General features: G+C 38.0%; 1 protein-coding gene across 3 annotated transcripts in view; it reads right to left on the reverse strand.

Moving 5' to 3' along the window:
• Nucleotides 1-3,561: 3,561 nt before the first annotated feature.
• Nucleotides 3,562-22,532, reverse strand: part of IL33 (interleukin 33) — a 41,985-nt gene continuing 23,014 nt past the window's right edge. For all 3 annotated transcript variants that reach the window (XM_001142136.7, XM_054658663.2, XM_016960574.4), the window contains exons 2-8: nt 19,723-19,824; nt 10,919-11,044; nt 10,252-10,377; nt 8,549-8,674; nt 7,938-7,988; nt 6,987-7,078; nt 3,562-5,573 (exon numbers count right to left, since the gene is read on the reverse strand). In XM_001142136.7, the coding sequence (XP_001142136.4) occupies nt 5,373-5,573; nt 6,987-7,078; nt 7,938-7,988; nt 8,549-8,674; nt 10,252-10,377; nt 10,919-11,044; nt 19,723-19,813 (813 nt within the window). In that variant the 5' untranslated portion in view covers nt 19,814-19,824 and the 3' untranslated portion in view covers nt 3,562-5,372. The remainder of the gene's footprint in view (nt 5,574-6,986; nt 7,079-7,937; nt 7,989-8,548; nt 8,675-10,251; nt 10,378-10,918; nt 11,045-19,722; nt 19,825-22,532) is intronic.

Raw genomic sequence — 22,532 nt, forward strand, 5'->3', positions numbered from 1 at the left:
CAAGTGGACCTAATAGACATCTACAGAACTCTCCTCCCCAAATCAACAGATTATGCATTCTTTTCAGTACCACATTGCACTTATTCCAAAATTGACCACATAGTTGGAAGTAAAGCACCCTTCAGCAAATGTAAAAGAACAGAAATTATAACAAACTGTCTCTCAGACCACAGTGCAATCAAACTAGAACTCAGGATTAAGAAACTCACTCAAAACCACTCAACTACATGGACACTGAACACCCTGCTCCTAAATGACTACTGGGTACATAACAAAATAAAGGCAGACATAAAGATGTTCTTTGAAACCAATGAGAACAAAGACACAACATACCAGAATCTCTGGGACACATTCAAAGCAGTGTGTAGAGGGAAATTTATAGCACTAAATGCCCACAAGAGAAAGCAGGAAAGATCTAAAACTGACACCATAACATCACAAGTAAAAGAACTAGAAAAGCAAGAGCTAACACATTCAAAAGCTAGCAGAAGGCAAGAAATAGCTAAGATCAGAGCAGAACTGAAGGAAATAAAGACGCAAAAAAACCTTCAAAAAAATGAATGAATCCAGGAGCTGGTGTTTTGAAAGGATCAACAAAATTGATAGACCTCTAGCAAGATGAATAAAGAAAAAGAGAAGAATCAAATAGACGCAATAAGAAATGATAAAGGGGATATCACCACTGATCCCACAGAAATACAAACTACCATCAGAAAATACTGTAAACACCTCTATGCAAATAAACTAGAAAATCTAGACGAAATGGATAAATTCCTGGACACATACACCCTCCCAAGACTAAACCAGGAAGAAGTTGAATCCCTGAATAGACCAATAACAGGCTCTGAAATTGAGGCAATAATTAATAGCCTACCAACCAAAAAAAGTCCAGGACCAGACGGATTCACAGCTGAATTCTACCAGAGGTACAAAGAGGAGCTGGTAACATTCCTTCTGAAACTATTCCAATCAATAGAAAAAGAGGGAATCCTCCCTAACTCATTTTATGAGGCCAGCATCATCCTGACAACAAAGCCGGGCAGAGACACAACAAAAAAAGAGAATTTTAGACGAATATCCTTGATGAATATCGATACAAAAATCCTCAATAAAATACTGGCAAACTGAATCCAGCAGCACATCAAAAAGCTTATCCTCCATGACCAAGTGGGCTTCATCCCTGGGATGCAAGTCTGGTTCAACATGCGCAAATCCATAAATTTAATCCATCATATAAACAGAACCAAAGACAAAAACCACACGATTATCTCAATAGATGCAGAAAAGGCCTTTGACAAAATTCAACATCCCTTCATACTAAAAACTCTCAATAAATTAGGTATTGATGGGACGTATCTCAAAATAATAAGAGCTATCTATGACAAACCCACAGCCAATATCATACTGAATGGGCAAAAACTGGAAGCATTCCCTTTGAAAACTGGCACAAGACAGGGATGCCCTCTCTCACCACTCCTATTCAACATAGTGTTGGAAGTTCTGGCCAGGGCAATCAGGCAGGACAAAGAAATAAAGGGTATTCAATTAGGAAAAGAGGAAGTCAAATTGTCCCTGTTTGTAGATGACATGATTGTATATTTAGAAAACCCCATTGTCTCAGCCCAAAATCTCCTTAAGCTGATAAGCAACTTCAGCAAAGTCTCAGGATACAAAATCAATGTTCAAAAATCACAAGCATTCTTATACACCAACAACAGACAAACAGAGAGCCAAATCATGAGTGAACTCCCATTCACAAATGCTTCAAAGAGAATAAAATACCTAGGAATCCAACTTACAAGGGATGTGAAGGACCTCTTCAAGGAGAACTACAAACCACTGCTCAATGAAATAAAAGAGGACACAAACAAATGGAAGAACATTCCATGTTCATGGATAGGAAGAATCAATATCAGGAAAATGGCCCTACTGCCCAAGGTAATTTACAGATTCAACGCCTTCGCATCAAGCTACCAGTGACTTTCTTCACAGAATTGGAAAAAACTACTTTAAAGTTCATATGGAACCAAAAAAGACCCCGCATTGCCAAGACAGTCCTAAGCCAAAAGAACAAAGCTGGAGGCATCACGCTACCTGACTTCAAACTATACTACAAGGCTACAGTAACCAAAACAGCATGGTACTGGTACCAAAACAGACATATAGACCAATGGAACAGAACAGAGCCCTCAGAAATAATACCACACATCTACATCCATCTGATCTTTGACAAACCTGACAAAAACAAGAAATGGGGAAAGATTGCCTATTTAATAAATGGTGCTGGGAAAACTGGCTAGCCATATGTAGAAAGCTGAAACTGTATCCCTTCCTTACGCCTTATACAAAAATTAATTCAAGATGGATTAAAGACTTAAATATCAGACCTAAAACCATAAAAACCCTAGAAGAAACCCTAGGCAATACCATTCAGGACATAGGCATGGGCAAGGTCTTCATGTCTAAAACACCAAAAGCAATGGCAACAAAGGCCAAAATAGACAAATGGGATCTAATGAAACCAAAGAGCTTCTGCACAGCAAAAGAAACTACCATCAGAGTGAACAGGCAACCTGCAGAATGGGAGAAAATTTTTGCAATCTACCCATCTGGCAAAGGACTAATATCCAGAATCTACAAAGAACTTAAACAAATTTAGAAGAAAAACTCAAACAACCCCATCAAAAAGTGGGCAAAGGATATGAACAGACACTTCTCAAAAGAAGACATTTATGCAGCCAACAGACACATGAAAAAATGCTCATCATCTCTGGCCATTAGATGAATGCAAATCAAAACCACAATGAGATACCATCTCACACCGGGTAGAATGGTGAACATGAAAAAGTCAGGAAACAGGTGCTGGATAGGATGTGGAGAAATAGGAACACTTTTACACTGTTGGTGGGACTGTAAGCTAGTTTAGCCATTGTGGAAGACAGTGTGGTGATTCTTCAAGGATCTAGAACTAGAAATACCGTTTGACCCAGCCATCCCATTACTGGGTATATACCCAAAGGATTATAAATCATGCTGCTATAAAGACATATGCACACATATGTTTATTGCGGCACTATTCACAATAGCAAAGACTTGGAACCAACCCAAATGTCCATCAGTGATAGAGTGGATTAAGAAAATGTGGCACATATACACCATGGAATACTATGCAGCCATAAAAAGGATGAGTTCATGTCCTGTGTAGGGACATGGATGGAGCTGGAAACCATCATTCTGAACAAACTATCGCACGGACTAAAAACCAAACACTGCATGCTCTCACTTATAGGTGGGAATTGAACAATGAAAACACTTGGACACAGAGTGGGGAACACCGCACACCAGGGCCTGTTGTGGGGTGGGGGAAGGGGGAGGGATAGCATTAGGAGATATACCCAATGTAAATGATGAGTTAATGGGTGCAGCATACCAACATGGCACATGTATACATATGTAACAAACCTGCATGTCGTGCACTTGGACCATAGAACTTAAAGTATAATAAAAAAAGAAATTTCAGAATATTGAGTCATCATATGATAAAATCATTATAGTCTCACATACATTTGGAAAATATACTTTATTCAATAATATAAACAATGTAGTAGATATATTAGATTATTTAATAATCATTTTAAGTTTATTGTACAGATGCACATGTCAATAATTAGTGTTTTTCAGATGGGATGATATACATTCTGCTTTTATTTTTATCTCTTTGGTAACAATTATTGACAGAACAATGAAACAAAGATAAATTGTTTTACAGTTGTAATACCCTTGTATGGTAATTCTCAGCCTCTTTTATCGTATATTCTACCAGCACTTACATCTAATAGGTCTCAATAAAGTAGAAATTTAAAAGTATGTATTTTCAGAAAAGGTCATATTTCATAAAGATTCTGTTACTATGTTAGTCATTTATCATAAGTGTTAAGTCTAAGAAAAGTTGTAATAGAAATTGCTAAGACTTTAAAATAAAAACTATTCCTTTAGTAGTTAAAAAATGTTATTATATGGTTGAGTATAAATTTTATTGCCCTAGTGACAGTAAAAAACAAAAACGTTTAGCAAAAAAATATTGCCATTAATAGCTTTATCTAAAATTCTACAACAGACAAAGCAGAATAAACGTTTTGGCATCCAGAGGTCAGGTGATACACAAATGAAGTTCAGCGGGTGCAAAAGATATATCAAGGGCATGGTAGTTAAAAGAAATGAAAAGAGACAGATGTCAAATGAATATTCCACAGTAAGCAGTGTTATCAGGAAGCTGGAATACAAAAAGACTTGTGCACATGGGAAACAAGGATTAGAAGCAACTTTGCCCAATGTGACAGTGAGTATTAAAAGACATAGGTCCCTGGAAGCCAGGGTCAGAAGGGATGGTAGGCCATGGACATGAGGGACAGTCAGTTACTGAAATTTTAATGTTAATTCGGTGTCTCATCTAGGCTCTGGTAGGTTAGAAGATTTCTGGCCTTACCATGGTAGTTGGATTATATGGTACTTGGATGCTCTAAAACATGTTGTGACTCAGTACTCTTTAAAAAAAAAAAGTTTTAGCATGTTACATATTCCTAATAAGTGAAATTTTATGTCTGAACTAAAATTTACTTCACTTCCTCGTGTAAGAATGCCTTGCTTAAACTCAATATATAAAAATCAGAATTTTAAAAATTAAACAATTAGAAATGAAGTTATTCACTTTACAAATACTGGATTTATTTTTCTAAATTTTTCAGTTATCTTTACTTTTTCACACATTTATGTTACCTGGCTTGCCATGTGGGCCTTTGAAGTTCCGTATCCCCTGACAGTAAGGGAGATCTGCTCTGAGTGTTGCCTAAGACATCTACAAGCAAACCTGGTGTTTTATTCCAGTTGAAAAAATGATAATTCTGTGAAGCATCTGGTCTTCTTTTTACTAGCAGCTCTAGTGTTTGAGCCTATCGTTTGGAACTGTGGAAAATTATTTCTCTAAGTAGCTCTTTAAAATGGATCCCTGTCTACAGAGAGACTTAAGCTATGGCTCTTTCCTCAGTGGCCTTAGCTCTAAATATGAAGTTCTTTCTGGACTGAAACTAGAGAAAAGTAAAGGTCAGACTGTATCTGTTTAGAATGTTGACAGTTTCTTTACCAATACCCTATTTAATATACTGATACTTGTATTGAAGATGCAGTTATACAGAGGGAAATAAAAGAATAACTGGAGGATTAGAAAAAATATTTTTATACATAAGGAAAACATTCCACACATGCTAAGCACTCTTCATTTCCCTTAGATGTCACCTGTCTCTTTCTTTATCTCTCATTTCTTCTCCAGTGGTAGCATTTGGCTACTCAACCCAAGACCCACAGGTTTCCATCAACTAAGTTTCAGAGAGCTTAAACAAGATATTTTCAGTACACAAATTCTCAGAAGAGTCTACTTTAATCAGAGCAAGATGATTATCCTTTACACCTATAAACACTCCAGGATCAGTCTTGCATTCAAATGAAACACAGTTGGAGTGCATATTATGAAGGACAAAGAAGGCCTGGTCTGGCAGTGGTTTTTCACACTTATGGAGCTAAGGAAACAAGAGAGAAAGCAATCCATATGTGAACGGGAAGTTCAGAGTCAACTTTACCTGCCTATATTGGAAACTAAAGGGGAATACTTATTTATGACTTGATATTTCTAGCAAGCTTGCTTAGTGAGTTGTGGAGGGAAGAGGGGGAGAAGTGAGTAGAGGGCCAGAGGGGTAGGGGGTGGATTTGATTTGATTCACTGATAGTCAACATAGAGAGGCAGTATGGATTAGGGTGATTGGATCTGGATGCAACAGTTCTGGATTTGTACCCTTCTTTTGACATGTACTATCTCTGAGATCTTGGGGATGTTGCTTTATCTCTCAAGCCTCATTTTTTTTAGTCTAACCAGTTTTCTAGATCAGTCAATCCTCAAAATATCTACAGACATGAGTAAATATAAATGATTATTATTCTGAGGCACTAAGTTTTGGGATGGTTTGTTACATAGCAACAGTTGACCAATACAACAACTCCATTGTAGAGTTACTGTGAGTATTAAATAAAATAATATTCGTAAAACATTTAGCCCAGTGCTTGCTATATAATAGAGCTCAGTCTAAGTAGCTCTATTACTGAGTAGTTATACATGCCAAACACTAGATTATATATGTTTAGGAATGTTTTGCTTAGGAAGATTCTGGTTACTATCCATTATTTATGTTAATAAGGCCTTACATGGCTGTGTTAGTTAGCTTTATATTTTTCTGTGTTTGTATAATTTATCTTCTATATTATGCTCTCTTCTATTTTCTTCCATGCCTCTACCTTTGGCTTGTTTGTCAAAATAGTTATAATTACACATCATGACCAACGTAATAATGCCATTTGCTAACTAAAGAAGAATATGCAATTAATTCTATGTTCAGAATGTAGATGTTAGGTTATTTATAAATCTTGGCACATGGAAACGCTTATGACTCTCCCTTAAGCAGGCTCAGAATGGAAATTTTTTTTGTATTTGTTTAAGAAAATGATATTATACAAAGAAATGTTTCCTAGAGGAACATAGTAGTTCCTAAAGCCAAACAGAAAGGATTTGAGATCATTCTATGTAACAGTGCTTCTCAAACTTTAAGGCACATATGAATTTCCTGGAGATTTATTAAAATATGCTGATTCTGATTTATTTCTGGGGGGCTTAGAATCCTGCATTTCTAACAGGCTCCCAGGTGATGCTCTGCTGCTGGCAGAGAGCAGACTTTCAATAGCAAAGACATACATGCCACTTTCCTCCCTTCCTTACTCTAGAAGCAAGTCATTTGTAGTAAGTGATTGTGCTTTATATACAATAGAACACAAAAAAATCCTTCTGCAAAATACCCCAACACCCAAATCTACACAAGTTGGTGGAGTCATTCATGACAGTTCTGTAATCATATATATAGATATAGATAAAATTTTTTTTTTACCTCCACAGAGTGTTCCTTGTTGTTGGCATGCAACCAGAAGTCTTTTGTAGGACTCAGGGTTACCATTAACATCTTACCATCAACACCATCACCTTACAATTAAGAAAGTATAAATGATAAAGTTAAGAACTATAACTCATCTTTATTTAAATGAATTCAACACCCAGGAAAAAAGTCTAAGATGTTACATAAAACAATTACTTCATTCACTAACAGGTATCTTAGAAGTATTTGTACCCAAGTTCAAGAGGCACTGATAAGTAGAGGGTACTTATAAACCGGAGAGAAATTAGTTTTCTTATATGCTTTTTAATTGGAGAGTTGTGACCCTAATGGTTACTTCTCTGGGCATCAGCTTTCCTGTCTGCATGTAAAGCCACTCATAGTGTCACCCAATATTCATTCCTCTTTTGGGATAGTAATAGAACATTCCCCAGCTTGCCTTCTTATGGCTAAGTGTAGTAATACAACTGAGTTCTGACCAATGTGAGATAAGAGGAAGTGTTAGGTGCAACTTCTAGATTGTACCCTTAAAGGGAAATAGAATGCATATATCTGTTTTTCTGTGTCCTGCTGACCAGGCATTGTCATGCTCCCAAGTACTCTTGAACCATGTAGATGTTGGCAGAACCACAAGATAGAAGGAGATGGGTTCCCTGGACAACTTGTTGAGCCATTGCAGCCCTGGCTAAGACAGAAAGTTTTATCTAGCATAAACCACTCTTGTTTTGGATCTGTATTAAGTGTAGCCAAAACTTTATCCTAACGATTAAACTGTAAAATGGATGAGAATGCATCCTCTGAGAATCTAAGGTTTTACCATGAGCTTGGGTTGGAGATAACCTTCTGAGACTATCTTTTTTCCTATGGGGCAAAAAGGATTTTTTTGGATTTATCTTTACCCCATACTTAAGAATTCAAGCACTACAGCTACCCAGCCCTCCAAATTACCTGATTCATTTGAGGGGTGTTGAGACTCATAGTAACTCAGTAACACCTTATCTGAAAGAGAATGCATAAAATCCCTCTGGTGAGACACAATTTTGTTAAGTTTTCAGTTCCAACACACACATAACATCAGAAAATATCCTCCCCTTTTATTATATATCAATAAAAACAAATCTTTTGTGGTTTTGAGAAAGGTCTCAAAAATGCACGAATATGCTCTGATGAATTCTCCAATATAGTTGTTATTAAAATATTTAAAATATTTTTCATAGCAGTGGCATAAAGGTTGTACTTTGGTGATACTAATAAGGCTAGAAAGATCTAGTGGATAATTTAGAGATAGCAAATACATGTGGCCCCTCTTTCCATCTTTCACAACAGATACTGCATTTCAATGTCAGCATTCTTCTCTGATGAACCTGACAAAGCTTCTGAATCCATCTTGACATAGAAGTGGATTCAGGCACCCACTGCCAATGCATTAGAGTTAGCACACAGCATGACCTGTTTGCCATGTCTAAGCTAATCCATTGTTTAAAGTTTGGTAGATTTATTAAAATGTTTTACTTTTATTAGTCATTATTACATTATTATAGAAAAAGAAAATAATCTACCTTTCTTTTCATCTTTTTTCAAGTCTTCAACATATATCTCATAACTTTCCTCCTCCAAAGCAAAAGTAATGGATTGATCATTGTATGTGCTTAGAGAAGCAAGATACTCTGTAATAGGTGAAATTCCTGTTGTTAAGAATTCAAAAATTTGTCAGGCACAATTCTTTTGGCAACCTTTTTAAAAAATGCTCCCTCAAAAAACATTTTTGCAATTTGAGTTGCATTTTGTATGTCACTGTTGGCTAGATTAAAGCCTTTGATACAAGTTTTACATAGCTAAAAGGCTGAGATGTGACCCTTGAATGGGATTAAAGGTGCTAGTGTCCTGCATGAAGGCCCTGGGAGGCCATGTGAGTGTGCTTATGGGAGGGTTTGGTGGGGAAAAAGAAAATGGAAAGCAACAGACATTGCTTGAGGAAACCTTCACTTCATGACACCACTTGGTCTGGGGACTGTGGTAAAGAAGGGACTGTATTTTGATAGACATGGATAAATGAATGTTCATCTATAAAGTATGGAGTTACCCAGAAGTTTCTGACAGTCCTGGAGAATGCGGATATAAGCCCTGTTCTCTCCTCTGGCTAAATAACAGGGACACTTAGTGCAGTGCTCCCAACTTTTAAAAAGTGTCAAAATACCCATAGAAAATGATAATATTTTTATAGCCTGCTGAGGTAAACTGGAACAGATTTAGGGACTACTTAGATGGGGCCTGGAAAAAAATAGTATACAAAATATTAAGGAGAATGTTACATACTGAATTTGTACATGAACTTCTAAAGTAAATGATTTAGAAATACTTAATGAGAAACTTCAGTGTTGCTTCTGGGAATTTAGGACATTTATAGCAGGAATAATGCTTGAAATGGCAAATGCAATTTCCAGGTAAAGTTGTTTTTTTTTGTTGTTGTTTTGTTTTTTGTTTTTTTTTTTTTCTGAGACAGCCGCTCTTGTTGCCCAGGCGAGAGTGCCCTGACATGATCTCGGCTCACTGCAACCTCTGTCAAGGTTCAAGCAGTTCTTGTGCCTCAGCCTCACAAGTAGCTGGGATTACGGGTGCACATCACCACAACAAACAGATTTTTGTATTTTTAGTAGAGACAGGGTTTCGCCATGTTGGCCAGGCTGGTTGAACTCCTGACCTCAGGTGATCCATCAACCTCAGCCTCCCAAAGTGCTGGGATTACAGGTGTGAGCCACCACACCTGGCCAAGTTTTTTTTTTAATGATGATCTCTTCACTTCTTGAAGTCATCATCAACTTGGAACCTTATACAAGGAAGTGATAACATTTAAAACCATCTTAACTACTACTTAAAATGTATAAAGTGTTAGAATTATATTTAAAAATATAATAGCTCTTTTCTTTCATGGTCAAAATGTTGAAATTTGGGGGGAAAATGTGTTTTTTTCCCAAAAGATAACATATTTTCACCAAAACTAATGACCATGGGATTCCAATCCATTGCAAGTATTTCAAAATAATGATGGAGTGCTAACTAGAGAATGCATGTGCATTATTAGAACAGCTACCTTGCACCTACTTTGGATACTATTAGATGGGTACATCAGCTGCAAATGGGCAGAAGTTTCTGGTACACGTTAAAGACACAGACTTGGGACTGCTACCTGGAGTAGCACTTTCCGGGGTCCTGTGTCATACCTCCCTCCTCACTCCCACATCACCCCTGTAACCAGTCATACCTGTGATACTTGAATCATGAAGTGCTCTAGTATATTTCTGGACCCCTGATATACCAAAGGCAAAGCACTCCACAGTAGACTGCTCTTGACAGGCAGCGAGTACTAGATGTCTTTTGTGCTTTCTACCTGCAGACCGGATGGGATTAGGGATAGACCATCAATCCCCACTCTGCACAAATGCCCCTTTGAGGATTCCCAGTTAAGGCTGCTTGCTGAGAGTAGTGATTGACTCCAGGGCTTTGGCCACTGCATGGTCCAAAGGGATTGATACCTCTTGGCACACTTATTCCCCAGTAGAAGCACACTCATTAGAGATCAGGAGGAAGAAAACTAGTCACCCACAGTCTCAACACCCAAAAGGCAAGCACTATTAGTGCTTAAACCTATTTCCTTTAAATTAAAAAAATCACTTAAAAATATTGTAAACATATTTACACATAGTTATGTATCTTTTGTTTTCACTTAACATTATAACATAATCATTTCTCTCATGCTATTGAAAATTCTTTATATGCCCTTTTAAAAATAGCTAAAAACCAGTTCATCATTCTTAATATTTTCCAAAAGGAACCTTGGAGTGAGGAAAAATAATTGCATATTTAGATGTGGTAAGTGAAGGCAAACAGATACTTATCACTATTGCCAGAGAATGTACGGTTCCCCTTACCTGTTTTCAGTGAAGGCCTTTTGGTGGTTTCTCTCCTAAAGTAACAGGCCTCCTTTTTTATCATAAGGCCAGAGCGGAGCTTCATAAAGTACATGGGGCAAACTTCTTTGGCCTTCTGTTGGGATTCTAAACAATTGAAAAACTTGTGAGACTGTTTCATTCCATTCATCTTTATCCTTCTACAAATCCTGAGTGTAGCAGACCAAGAAAGCAAGTACAGGTTCACAGTATCTTATCAGAAATCCTTAACTCAGCTGTGTTTCAAAATTCAGAGTTTTTTAGATTTTAGGATTGTAATATAGAGCATATAGTGCACATATGTAGCACCCCAGAAGAGATGGGGGCAGCACCCCATAATCAAAATTAGTTAATTTTATAATGAAACATAGGAAAATTTACACAAAGTGAAATAAAGACCTTATGTTAGTTCACATCAGGAGTTAACCAAGAAATGAGTTTAGGTCATATTTTGCTGTCAAATAAGTTCTGAAAAACTTTAGGTCTTTAGAAAAAAATTTTGGTTTTCAGAATTCCATATGAGGGAGTGTGAACCTGTATCCAACATATATCAACCTTTGCCTAATTGAGGGGTATCTTTTACTCATATGAAATGTGCAATCTTTTCTCCTTGTCTAGAACACTTTTAATAATTTTGGAGGGATTGCTGAAGTCTACAAAGGTTACTGATATTAAAATAACTACCATTTGCTAAGTGTCTACAGTGGGCCAAACACTGTGCTAATGATTTTACGTATGTCTCCATTTAATTCTTCATAATAATCTTGCAAGATGGACATTATTGTCCCCATTTTACAGATGATAATCTGAGGCTCTCAGGAGTCATGACACTTGCCCAAGATTACAGAGCTGGTGAGAAGTTATGACTGAAGTGTGCCTAAAATCAAACCTATTCTTTCCACCACCATCCACTTACCGCCATCTAAGAAAATGCTACACTACAATTTGAGGGACTAACAAAATGCAAATTCAAATTAAATCAGTCAAAGTAAAAAATTTAATTATTCAGTAATTATTTCATTTTGCTAAAGAAAAATCAAAGTCTCAAAAAGAAAATTAAATTTGCTACTTGGAAAATCATAAAAAGTCTTTCAGAATCAGGTAGAAAAGAAAATTGTAACACATGAGTCATAGGATCTCAATTTTTAACATTATGTAGTAAATGAATTATCAAGCAATTTATACAATGAAGTCAAATTTCAATTAGTCACAGTAATTCAGAAAATAAAATATTATTTGTGACTCTGGGATTCATTTTATGAGTTAAAAAAATTCTCCAGTGGATTTGCCTTCCTAAAATAATGCTTTTTAAAGATAAGTGGAAAAGCTTTTATTAGCTATTATTTTGAATTAATCCACATCTTGCTTCCAATTCAGATGAGTAGGTACCTTTAACTATCTTCAACTGATTTAATAAGGGAAGACCACTTAATTATATTCACACCCACTCTAGAACTCTCTACCATTGATTCTTAATGCAGAAATATCAACTGTGGTATCTTGTATTTATATTTTAGTGCTTTTACACTTACAAAGATAATTCATAAAGAAAACTAGTGCCAGAGCCAGCATTGTACTTATTCTCCTGACAAGTAATTTAATACAATACTTTACTGACTGTTGTATTAATTCATTTTCTGCTACTATCACAGAATACCATAGACTTGGTAATTTATAAAGCAAAGAAATTTGTTGGCCAGGTGCTGTGGCTCACACTTGTAATCCCAGCACTTTGGGAGGCTGAGGCAAGAAAATCGCTTGAGGCTAGGCATTCAAGACCAGCCTGGGCAACACAGTAAGACCGTCTCTACAAAAAATTAAAAAAAAAAAAGTAGCTGGGCATGGTGGCCTGCTCCTGTAGTCTCAGCAACTTGGGAGGCTGAGACCAAAGGATTGCTTGAGCCTGGGAGTTTGAGGCTGTAGTGAGCTATAATCATGCCACTGCACTCCAGCCTGGGTGACAGAGTGCAACCCTGTCTCTAAAAGAAGAAAAAAAAAGATAGAAATTTATTTCTTACACTTCTAGAGGCAGGCAAATCCAAGAATATTATGCTGGCATCTGGTGAGGATCATCTGATGGTGGAAGGCAGCAGTGAGTACTTAAGTCAGAGAGGAAATCCGGAGAACTCACTTTTATAACAAACCCAGTCTCTTGATAACCAAACCACTCCCATGATAACAGCAGTAATCTGTTCATGATGGTGGAATTCTCATGACCTAATTACATCTTAAAGATCCGACCTCTCCGGAGGTTGCAGTGAGCTGAGATAGTGCCACTGCACTCCAGTCTGGCGACAGAGCGAGACTCTGTCTCAAAAAAAAAAAAAAAAAAAAGAGAAGAAAAGAAAAGAAAAAAAGATCTGACCTCTCAACACTGTTACAATGGTGATTAAATTTTAGCATGAGTTTTGGTGGAAACATTCAAACCATAGCAACTATATCACATTGTCTTTTCAGAGCTAAAAGGCATAATATGATAACTGAAAGAACACTCACTCCTTATATTCTTTATATTTTAGTCAGCATCACATGGGAACGTGATAGGCATGCCTAATACTGAGTGTGGACTCTGGGGGGAACAGGATATCAGTCTTGGGTAGTTAAAAGTGAGGGTCACAATACTGAGGAAGTACTGAAGATGTGGAAGTCTTTAGGAGATAAGAAAGTTAAAGATGTACGTGTGGGGGCTAGCATCTAGTAGGACAAGCACTGGTTATAGTTCAAGGATGGGGGTTACTACATTTGAAGTATTGAAAACACTTTGCATCAGGAGAATTTTGAAGAACATATGCTTTGGTGTTTTGGGAAGCTGAAAGTGTGAGGGTTGTGTTCTGGAGAGGAAAGTGCAAAGCTGGCGTGGACATGTGGACTTTGCAGGAGAGAGCATTCCACTGGGGTCAAAGAGCCAGCTCAAATGTATATAAGGGCTGTTACCACTTTCCATGTCTCTATCCTGCCTGCTCGCTGAGGGCAGTGGCTTAGTATGAATTTTAAGAAAATTCCCATAGCTAATTTAATCATAACAGCAGCATGAATCCCTCAGGGATTTCTTGTGAGTAAATAGGAAGGGCCCTGGAAATCTTTCTATAATTCTGCCACTCAGAGAACCAGACTATGGCTGATAGAAACCACAGAGGTGAATCACTCCATCTTTCGTTTCTTCCCCAAGCACGGATTTTACCAAGGTGTCTTCTTAACTGCTTACTACCCTTGACCTGTCTGTGGCATTGGACTCTCAGGACCACTTCTTTCTTTGAACCCCTCTTTCCTTATGCCATGTCACCAGTTTCCCTAGGTTCTTCTTGTTTCTCTCTGACTACTGCACCTTGTCTCTTTGTTAGTTATCCCTCTACTGTCTGCTCATAAATGTTGGTTCTCCTCAGGGTTTTGACTTTTTTTCTTCTCTCACTCTTAAACTTTCTTCCTGGGCAATCATGCTTGCTCCAATGACTTCAATCACCTTTTTAGAGGCTGATGACTCCCCAAACTGTAACTCTATCTTTGGTCTTTTTCCTGAGCTTTCTATCTGTTTTTCTTTCTCCCCAAGTCATTTTGACCCAGCTACTTTGAAGCATAGCTGTCTGTTTCTGTGTATATCTTCTGAATTCTGGATATCTCTACCTGGCTGACCTGCAGCTACCTTAAACTAAAGTACACTGGTCTTAGTCTCTTTTCTGCTGCCATAACAAAATACCATGGACTGGGTGATTTATAAAGAAAAGAGTTTTATTTGGTGTCTGGTTCTGGAGGTTGAGAAGTCCAAGATTGAGGGGCTGTAGCTGATGAGGGCCTTCTTGCTGTGTCATCACATGGTGGAAGACATCACACATGGTGAGAGTGCACATGAGGCAAAGAAAGGATGGGGACTGAACTTCATCATTTTTATCAGAAACCCAATCCTGTAATAACTAACCCACTCCCATGACAATGGCATTAATCCATTAATGAGGGCAGACCCTTTATTACTAATCACCACTTAAAGGTCCCACCTCTCTTTTTTTTTATTTTTATTTTTTTGAGATGGAGACTCGCTCTGTTGTCAGGCTGGAGTGCAGTGGTGCAATCTTGGCTCACTGCAACCTCTGCCTCCTGGGTTCCAGCAATTCTCCTGCCTCAGCTTCCTGAGTAGCTGGGACTACAGGCGTGCGCCACGGTGCCCAGCTAATTTTTGTATTTTTAGTAGAGACGGGGTTTCACCATGTAGGCAAAGATGGTCTCAATCTCTTGACCTCGTGATCCACCCGCCTTGGCCTCCCAAAGTGCTGGGATTACAGGCATAAGCCACCGCACCCAGCCGGTTCCACCTCTTAATACTATCGCAATGGTAATTACATTTCAACATGAGTTTTGGAGGGGACATTCAAACCATGGCAGTACTTATAATAAAAAATGTCTTTATCTTTTTCTGCCCCCAATATATTTCTCCTGAATTGCCTATCTTGAGAAATAGTACAACTATCTATCATTATCCACCCAATTCTTTTTTTTTTTTTTTTTTTTGAGACAGAGTCTTGCTCTCTCACCCAGGCTGGAGTGCAGTGGCGTGATCTCGGCTCACTGTAAGCTCTGCCTACCGAGTTCATGCCATTCTCCTGCCTCAGCCTCCCGAGTGGCTGGGACTACAGGCGCCCGCCACCATGCCCAGGCAATTTTTTGTATTTTTTAGTAGAGACGGGGTTTCACCGTGTTAACCAGGATGATCTCAATTTCTTGACCTCATGATCCGCCCGCCTCAGCCTCCCAAAGTTCTGTGATTACAGGCGTGAGCCACCACACCTGGCGTCTACCCAATTCTTAAATCAAAAAGCTGAGAATCATTTATTTTTCCTTCTTTCCATTCTTACAATTCATTCAATCTGTCATTAAGTCTTTTTGATTTCACCTTCTGAATATATCTGAAATCTAGTCCGTCCTCTCTATTCTGTTGTCTTAGGTCACACCTTCATCATTAGTCCCTTAGATTAATGCAGTAGACCTCTAACCAGTTTCTGTTTCTACTCTTGCCTCCTCACTTTATCATCACACTACTATCATCACACTTCACCAATGTGATCTCTGTAAAGTAAAAATATTTTATCATTCCTCAGTTCAACATTTTCAATGATTCCCTACTGTCTACAGGATAAAGTCAAATCTCCTTTACTGTAACAGATCTTCTATGGATAGACTCAAACTAAAGGGGTTGATCTGTACTCAGTTCTAGCCAACTATTGCCATGCAAGATATGGACCCAGTGTTTCTAGATCTTTGGATTTTTTTAGAGAAACTATACACATTTAGATTTTCATTAAAAATATCCTATTTTTAAAAAATTGACTCAATTAGAAAATATCAATAACACCGTTCAATCCTAATAAAATACTCCTGCTGAATGGATCTATCCCAAGGCTCCCATATTGTGACCTCTGGCTAGATCCATGAATGAAGACGGCTGGATTTTTAGGGAAGAGAAAGTGTTGATGGATGTGGGGGAAAGAAAGTAGGAGAAGAGAAAAGCCTGACCCTGGGAAGTAGGGAAGTAGCTTCCTGGAAACTGGGAAGGGAAGGGTTGTGAGAGGCTTTCCTCCAGGTCATGAAGTCCTGTACCCTGCTGGCATTAGAGGCAAAATGCCCTGTGGGTGACCACAATGTGGGACTGACTGTGGGGACACCTGCAGTGGTTGGCTACTAAGTTTTGTAGCATTGTGAACTGTGGCTTGTGTTGGATCCTGGTAGCTCAAGAGAAGAGAAGGAATTAAATGTGCTTTCTTGCCTTGTGTCTTGGCATCTTAGAGCAGCAGCTTATTTAGAAAAACAAGATATGACATATCTTGCATTTTGAGTTGAGAAGCAGTTTACACCTGTCACATACCCCAGAGATATCTGTCAAATTTTTCACCAGGATTGTTTAAATAATCACAGTTTTAGTGCAGTAACTCTATCCTGCTTGCCCCCATCTGTGGGTTTATGTTCCATGATTTCAGTTACCCACAGTGAAATACAATAAGATATTTTGAGAGAGAGAGCAGACATTCACATTATTTTCATTACAGTATGTTGTTCTAATTGCTCAACTTTTTTGTTGGTTATTGTTAATCTCTCATTGTGCCTAACTTATAAATTAAACATTATCATGGGTATGTATCTGTAGGAAAAAACATAGTATATATAGGGTTCATTACTATCCATTGTTTTAGGCATCTGTTGGGTGTCTTGGTACATATTTCCTGCAAATAAGAGCGGAGGACAATATTCAACTGAGCCAATATTATTGGAAAGAAAGATCTGTTAAGGGCCAATTAAAATAATGTGATGTATTTGTAAAGCCATACAAATGAGTTTGAGATTATTTTTATCACTGTCCTCTAAATGGTATAGGTAAGTAGTTAGGGCCACTGTTCCCTTAAAAGAGGGGTTACATTTTAACTTTTGTATCAATACCACCAACTCTGGCATAAACTCTAGCCCACTCCCTCATTCCAGTTTCTATAAAGAGCCCATACTTCCTGAGGTACAAAGAAAATTTACTTTTTATGAGAGGCAATTTAGGGATGCAAAGTCACTGAGTCACTGTTTCTACAGAGAGCATTTTGACTCAGCTACAAGTAAAAGGATTGGTTTAGCTGTGATTTCCTGGTTGTTCAGAAACCACAGTCAAATTAGTGCTTTCCCTGGTCACCAAAGAACAGTGTGGGTGGGCCACAGCCTCAGGGAAGACAGAATGAGACAGAAATGATATGAACTCTGCTTTCTTTTCTAGCCTTAAAGATGTACAGAGAAATGGAAAGGAGCATGAAGGACAAGGTTATGCCAGTCCCCACCATCATTCCTTATCCTCCATTTTCTTTCCTGTTCACCAAGGCTCCATTAACTTACTTTTGTGTTACTGCTCCCATATGAAAAACAGATCCTAAAATTGCATGCTTTCTGGCCAAGTGCGGTGGTTCATGCTTGTGATCCCAGCACTTTGGGAGGCTGAGGCGGGTGGATCACTTGAGGCCAGGAGTTCAAGACCAGCCTGGCCAACCTGGTGAAACCCCATCTCTACTAAAAATACAAAAAATTAGCCAGGTTTGGTGGTGTGTGCCTGTAATTCCAGCTACTTGGGAGGCTGAGACAGGAGAATCACTTGAACCAGGAGGCAGAGGTTTTAGTGAGATGAGATGGTGCCACTGCACTTCAGCCTGGGAGACAAAGTGAGACTGTCTCAACAGAAAATAAATAAATAAATAAATTTGCATGCTTCTTTCCTAGGACAGATAATTTTAAGGATCAAAGAGTTATACAGCCCTTTAATCTCAGACCTATAGCTGCCACCTGACTTTACTTACCTTCTGTCTTACTACAAACTCTGAGTTTGCAGCTAGATAGACTTGAGCATCATTTGTTGGTTCTGCTTTATTTCTATGGTTTGGCTTTGGTTGGTTTGGTCCCACCAAGTCTCCTGTTGAAATTTGATCCCCATTGTTGGAGGTGGGGCCTTGTGGGAGGTACTTGGATCATGGGGCAGACCACTCATGAACAGCTTGGTGCCATTCTCACAAGAGCGAATTCTGACTCTTAGTTTGCAAGATGGTTGTTGAAAAAAGGTTGGTCCCTCCTCTCCTCTTTCTCCTGCTTCTGTTCTCCCTCTATTCTCCCCCTATGTGACCTCTGCACATACTGGTTTCCCTTCCCTTTCCATCATGAGTGGAAGTAGCCTGAAGCCCTCACCAGAAGCAGATGCTAGCACCATGCTTCTTGTACAGCCTGCAGAACTGTAAACCAAATAAACCTCTTTTGTTTTTAACCCTTTCCCATTTGCCCAGAGAATAATTACTGGCAGTGCTTCTGCAGTGTTTAAGATAACTTTGCCACGAAAGATCTTGCTTTTATTATTATTTTTACATCTCTCTAGTATATCAACTTTGGAAACAAAAGACATCATTCTATTTATAGCATTCTGTTTTTAGTAGTGGTATTTTCATTGATAAAATATAGTAATTCTTGATCGCTGAAAATGTCAAATCCTAGAAAATGTAGCATTCCTACATGTGATGTTAACATTCTTGAACACTTCTTGAACAGTTAGTTGCTTGCTGAAGTTTCATTTGGTGAATCTCATTTTTTCTGAAATAGACAATGCTGATGGTAGTTCTGTTTAGAAATAACTCCCAAGAACAGTTTTTGTATTCTGTTTTTGCATTGAAAATCAGATTTGCTTCAGCCTCAAAGAGATGTTTATGTAAAATTAAATAAGCACTGGCAGCAAGCTGCACTTTTTTTTCTAAATGGAAAAAGGGTTAAATTACCCAGCTTCAGGTATATTTTTATGGCAACACAAATTGACTAAGATGATTATTCAAATATCTTCATCTGTTATTCTCTTCTTCATCAGTAGTAGCAAGTTAAGACCACATGCCTGATACCACCAAAGGTCTTAATGAATATTTGTTGAATAAAAGTGGACCTGCTTAAAACTTTGCTAGTTTATCAGGGAAAAGGTTTTGGGGGTTTGGCAGCAGGAGGTGTGTGGAGCAAAAAGTGGTTGATATAAAAGGCTATAATTAAGTTTATCACTATTCACAGGTTCAGATTATCTCAGCTATTCCTGCCTGGTGATGTATCAAATATGCCAAAGTTGGCTATATATGGTTGGTTCAAAACCAGTCTGCTGTATTATACCCTTATGTGCCATCTCTTTTTATTTTAGTTCTTGTATTCTTAGTAGATTTTGATAAGATAGCATGTATAAACATTGGAGTAGTAAATATTTGATAACAGATAAAAATAGTGCGTAAAACATTCAGAGATACTTAAGTCCTTACTTCCCAGCTTGAAACACAAGGCTTTGCTTGCTGTGTTCTTCCACTTTGCTGTGGAAATTTTGTTGGTTGAATACTTCATTTTAGGCTTCATTTTTCAGTATTCTGTTGGATTAAAATATAATATTAGTTCATTTGTCTCAACTTAAAAACAAACGGAAACAACTGTGGCTAGCTCACTACCAAATTGGTAACATAACCATATAGAGGAAATAATTATTTCAGTAAAGTTTGAACATAGTATTCTAACTATGCATTCATGCTAGGATATGGTACTCTGCACTGCATAATGAGGCTTCGGTCAATGGATTGCGCATATACAATGGTGGTCTCACAAGATTATAGTGGAGCTGATAAATTCTTATCACCTAGTGCTGTTGTAGCCATCGTAACATCCTAGAACAATTCATTACTTGCGTGTTTGTGGCGATGGTGGTGTAAACAACCCACTGCACTGCCAGTTGTATAAAAGTATAGCACATACAATCATGCATAGTATATAATACTTGGTAACAAATGACTATGTTACTGGTTTATGTATTTGCTATACTATACTTTTTATCATTATTGTAGATCGTGTTCCTTCTACTTATTAAAAAACAAGTTAATTGTAAAGCAGCCTCAGGCAGTTCTGTCAAAAAGGTATTCCAGAGGAAGACATTGTTATAGGAAATGGCAGCTCCATGCATGTTATTGCCCCTGAAGAACTTCCAGTAGGGCAAGATATGGAAGTGAAAGACAGTGATATTAATGATCCTGACCCTGTGTAGGCCTAGACTAGGGTGTGTGTGTTTGTGTCTTAGATTTTAAGGAAAAAGTGTAAAAAGTAAAAAATTAAAATTAAAAATGTTTAAAATAGAAAAAAGCTTATAGAATAAGGATATAAAGGAAGAAATTTTTGTACAGCTGTATGATGTTTGTATTTTAAGCTAAGTGTTATTACAAGAGTCAAAACATTAAAAAAATTAAAAGTTTATAAAGTAAAAAAGTTATAGTAAGCAAGGTTAATTTATTATGGAAAAAGGAAACAATTTTAAATAAATTTAGTGTAGCCTAAGTGTACAGTGATCATGAAGTCTATAGTCGTGCTCAGTAACGACCTACGCCTTCACATTCACTCACTACTTATTGACTCACCTAGACTCATTTTCCAGTCCTGCAAGCTCCATTCATGGTTAATTGCCCAATACAAGTGTACCATTTTTTAATCTTCATACCATATTTTTACTTTACTTTTTCTGTGTTTAGATATGTTTAGATACACAAATACCACTGTATTAGAATTGACATTTTATAATCTATTCTCTCCGAAGCCTACAACCTGAAGGCTTCCTCTGCAAATAAGAACTTTGGTTTCCACAATCCTTTATTTTAACCCAGACATTCCTTTTTATTGATCCCAGTTGACTGTAGTCTTTTATCCCTTACCCATCTCCCAGCTGAACCCCTCCACCCCACGCTTCAAGTTATCCCACCTTTCTGGACCAAATGAATGTATTTCTTAAATGTATTTGATTGAAGTCTCATGTCTCCCTAAAATGCATAAAACCAAGCTGCACACCAACCACTTTGAGCACATGTTCTCAGTATCTCCTGAGGGCTTTGTCACAGGCCGTGGTCACTCATATTTGGCTCAGAATAAATCTCTTCAACTATTTTACAGAGTTGGACTCTTTTTGTAGATAGTGGAAATACTGGTACTGAAGTTCTGAGACTGTTTTGTTATACTTTAGTATAGAGGAAATAAGTAGATACATTATGTTACATGGTTTTGACTGTAGGGGAAAGGAGACACAAACATAAAAGAAGTCATGAGAAAACCTATGGAATGTTAAATATGAGTCAGCAATATCGGTGTGCCCATATCTTAGTTTCTTAGTACTTTCTCCACTGAAAGGAACAGCTGCTCCAGATCTGGAGCTGGTAAAGTAGTGGTGAACATGGAACATCCTGTTGTGCCAGAAAGCAGAGTCACTAAAAAACTAGTGAGGCTAGTTGAATAGGGAGGGGTCTAGTCATTACAGAAGGAATGATAGCATTGAAATAGGCCTTGTTGTCTGGGATGCCACCCGGAGTTCTTGGTGCCACAACTGAGGAAATCAAGGAAGGTGGACACACCAAGGGTGAGGTTAGAGCAGAAGTTTAATAAATGAAAGAAGGAGAGAAAGCTCTCTGCTGTAGAGAGGGGCCCTGAAAAAGGGTTGCTGTTCTATAGTGGAATACAAGGGTTTTTATAAATGAGCTAGTGGGGAGGGGGTACTTTATTTACATAAGGTGTGAAAAACTGGTTAGGACTAGGTGTGTCATTTGCAGAAGGCATGAATTTCTGACAACCCCCACGCTGTCCTTCCAGTGTGCATGTGGGCTTGTAGCCTAAGTTACTTCATGTTGTTTGACTTCCCTTACTGTGCACGTGTTGGGGATAGAATCTTCCATTGTGGACATGCCTAGCTCAGTGTAACTCCCCTTGTCTGTGTAGCTGTAGGCATGTTTCAAGCATGCCCTCCTGAGCAAGCTTCCTTATTTGAATATAACCAAAAAAGGAAAGGAATGTGTTCACTGAGGCCAACTGAATGTATATGAAATTTGAAATTTGCTGATTACACAGAAGGCACTCTTTTGTGCTGGAGCTTGCTTCCTTATCTGTGTTTGCGGCTTGATGTCTCAGGCTGCTCTTTGTTAGAAGAGCAGTTCTGCCGAGGACTTTGCCCTATTTGCCTAGCTGGTTTCTTTCTTCTTTCTCTCTCAGAATCAGACAAATCACCATCTTGCAACCCCCAATTTAATACTTGATTCAAGCAAGGGACATCAAT

This window comes from Pan troglodytes, chromosome 11, assembly GCF_028858775.2.
Source record: "Pan troglodytes isolate AG18354 chromosome 11, NHGRI_mPanTro3-v2.0_pri, whole genome shotgun sequence".
NCBI classification, from domain to species: domain Eukaryota; kingdom Metazoa; phylum Chordata; class Mammalia; order Primates; family Hominidae; genus Pan; species Pan troglodytes.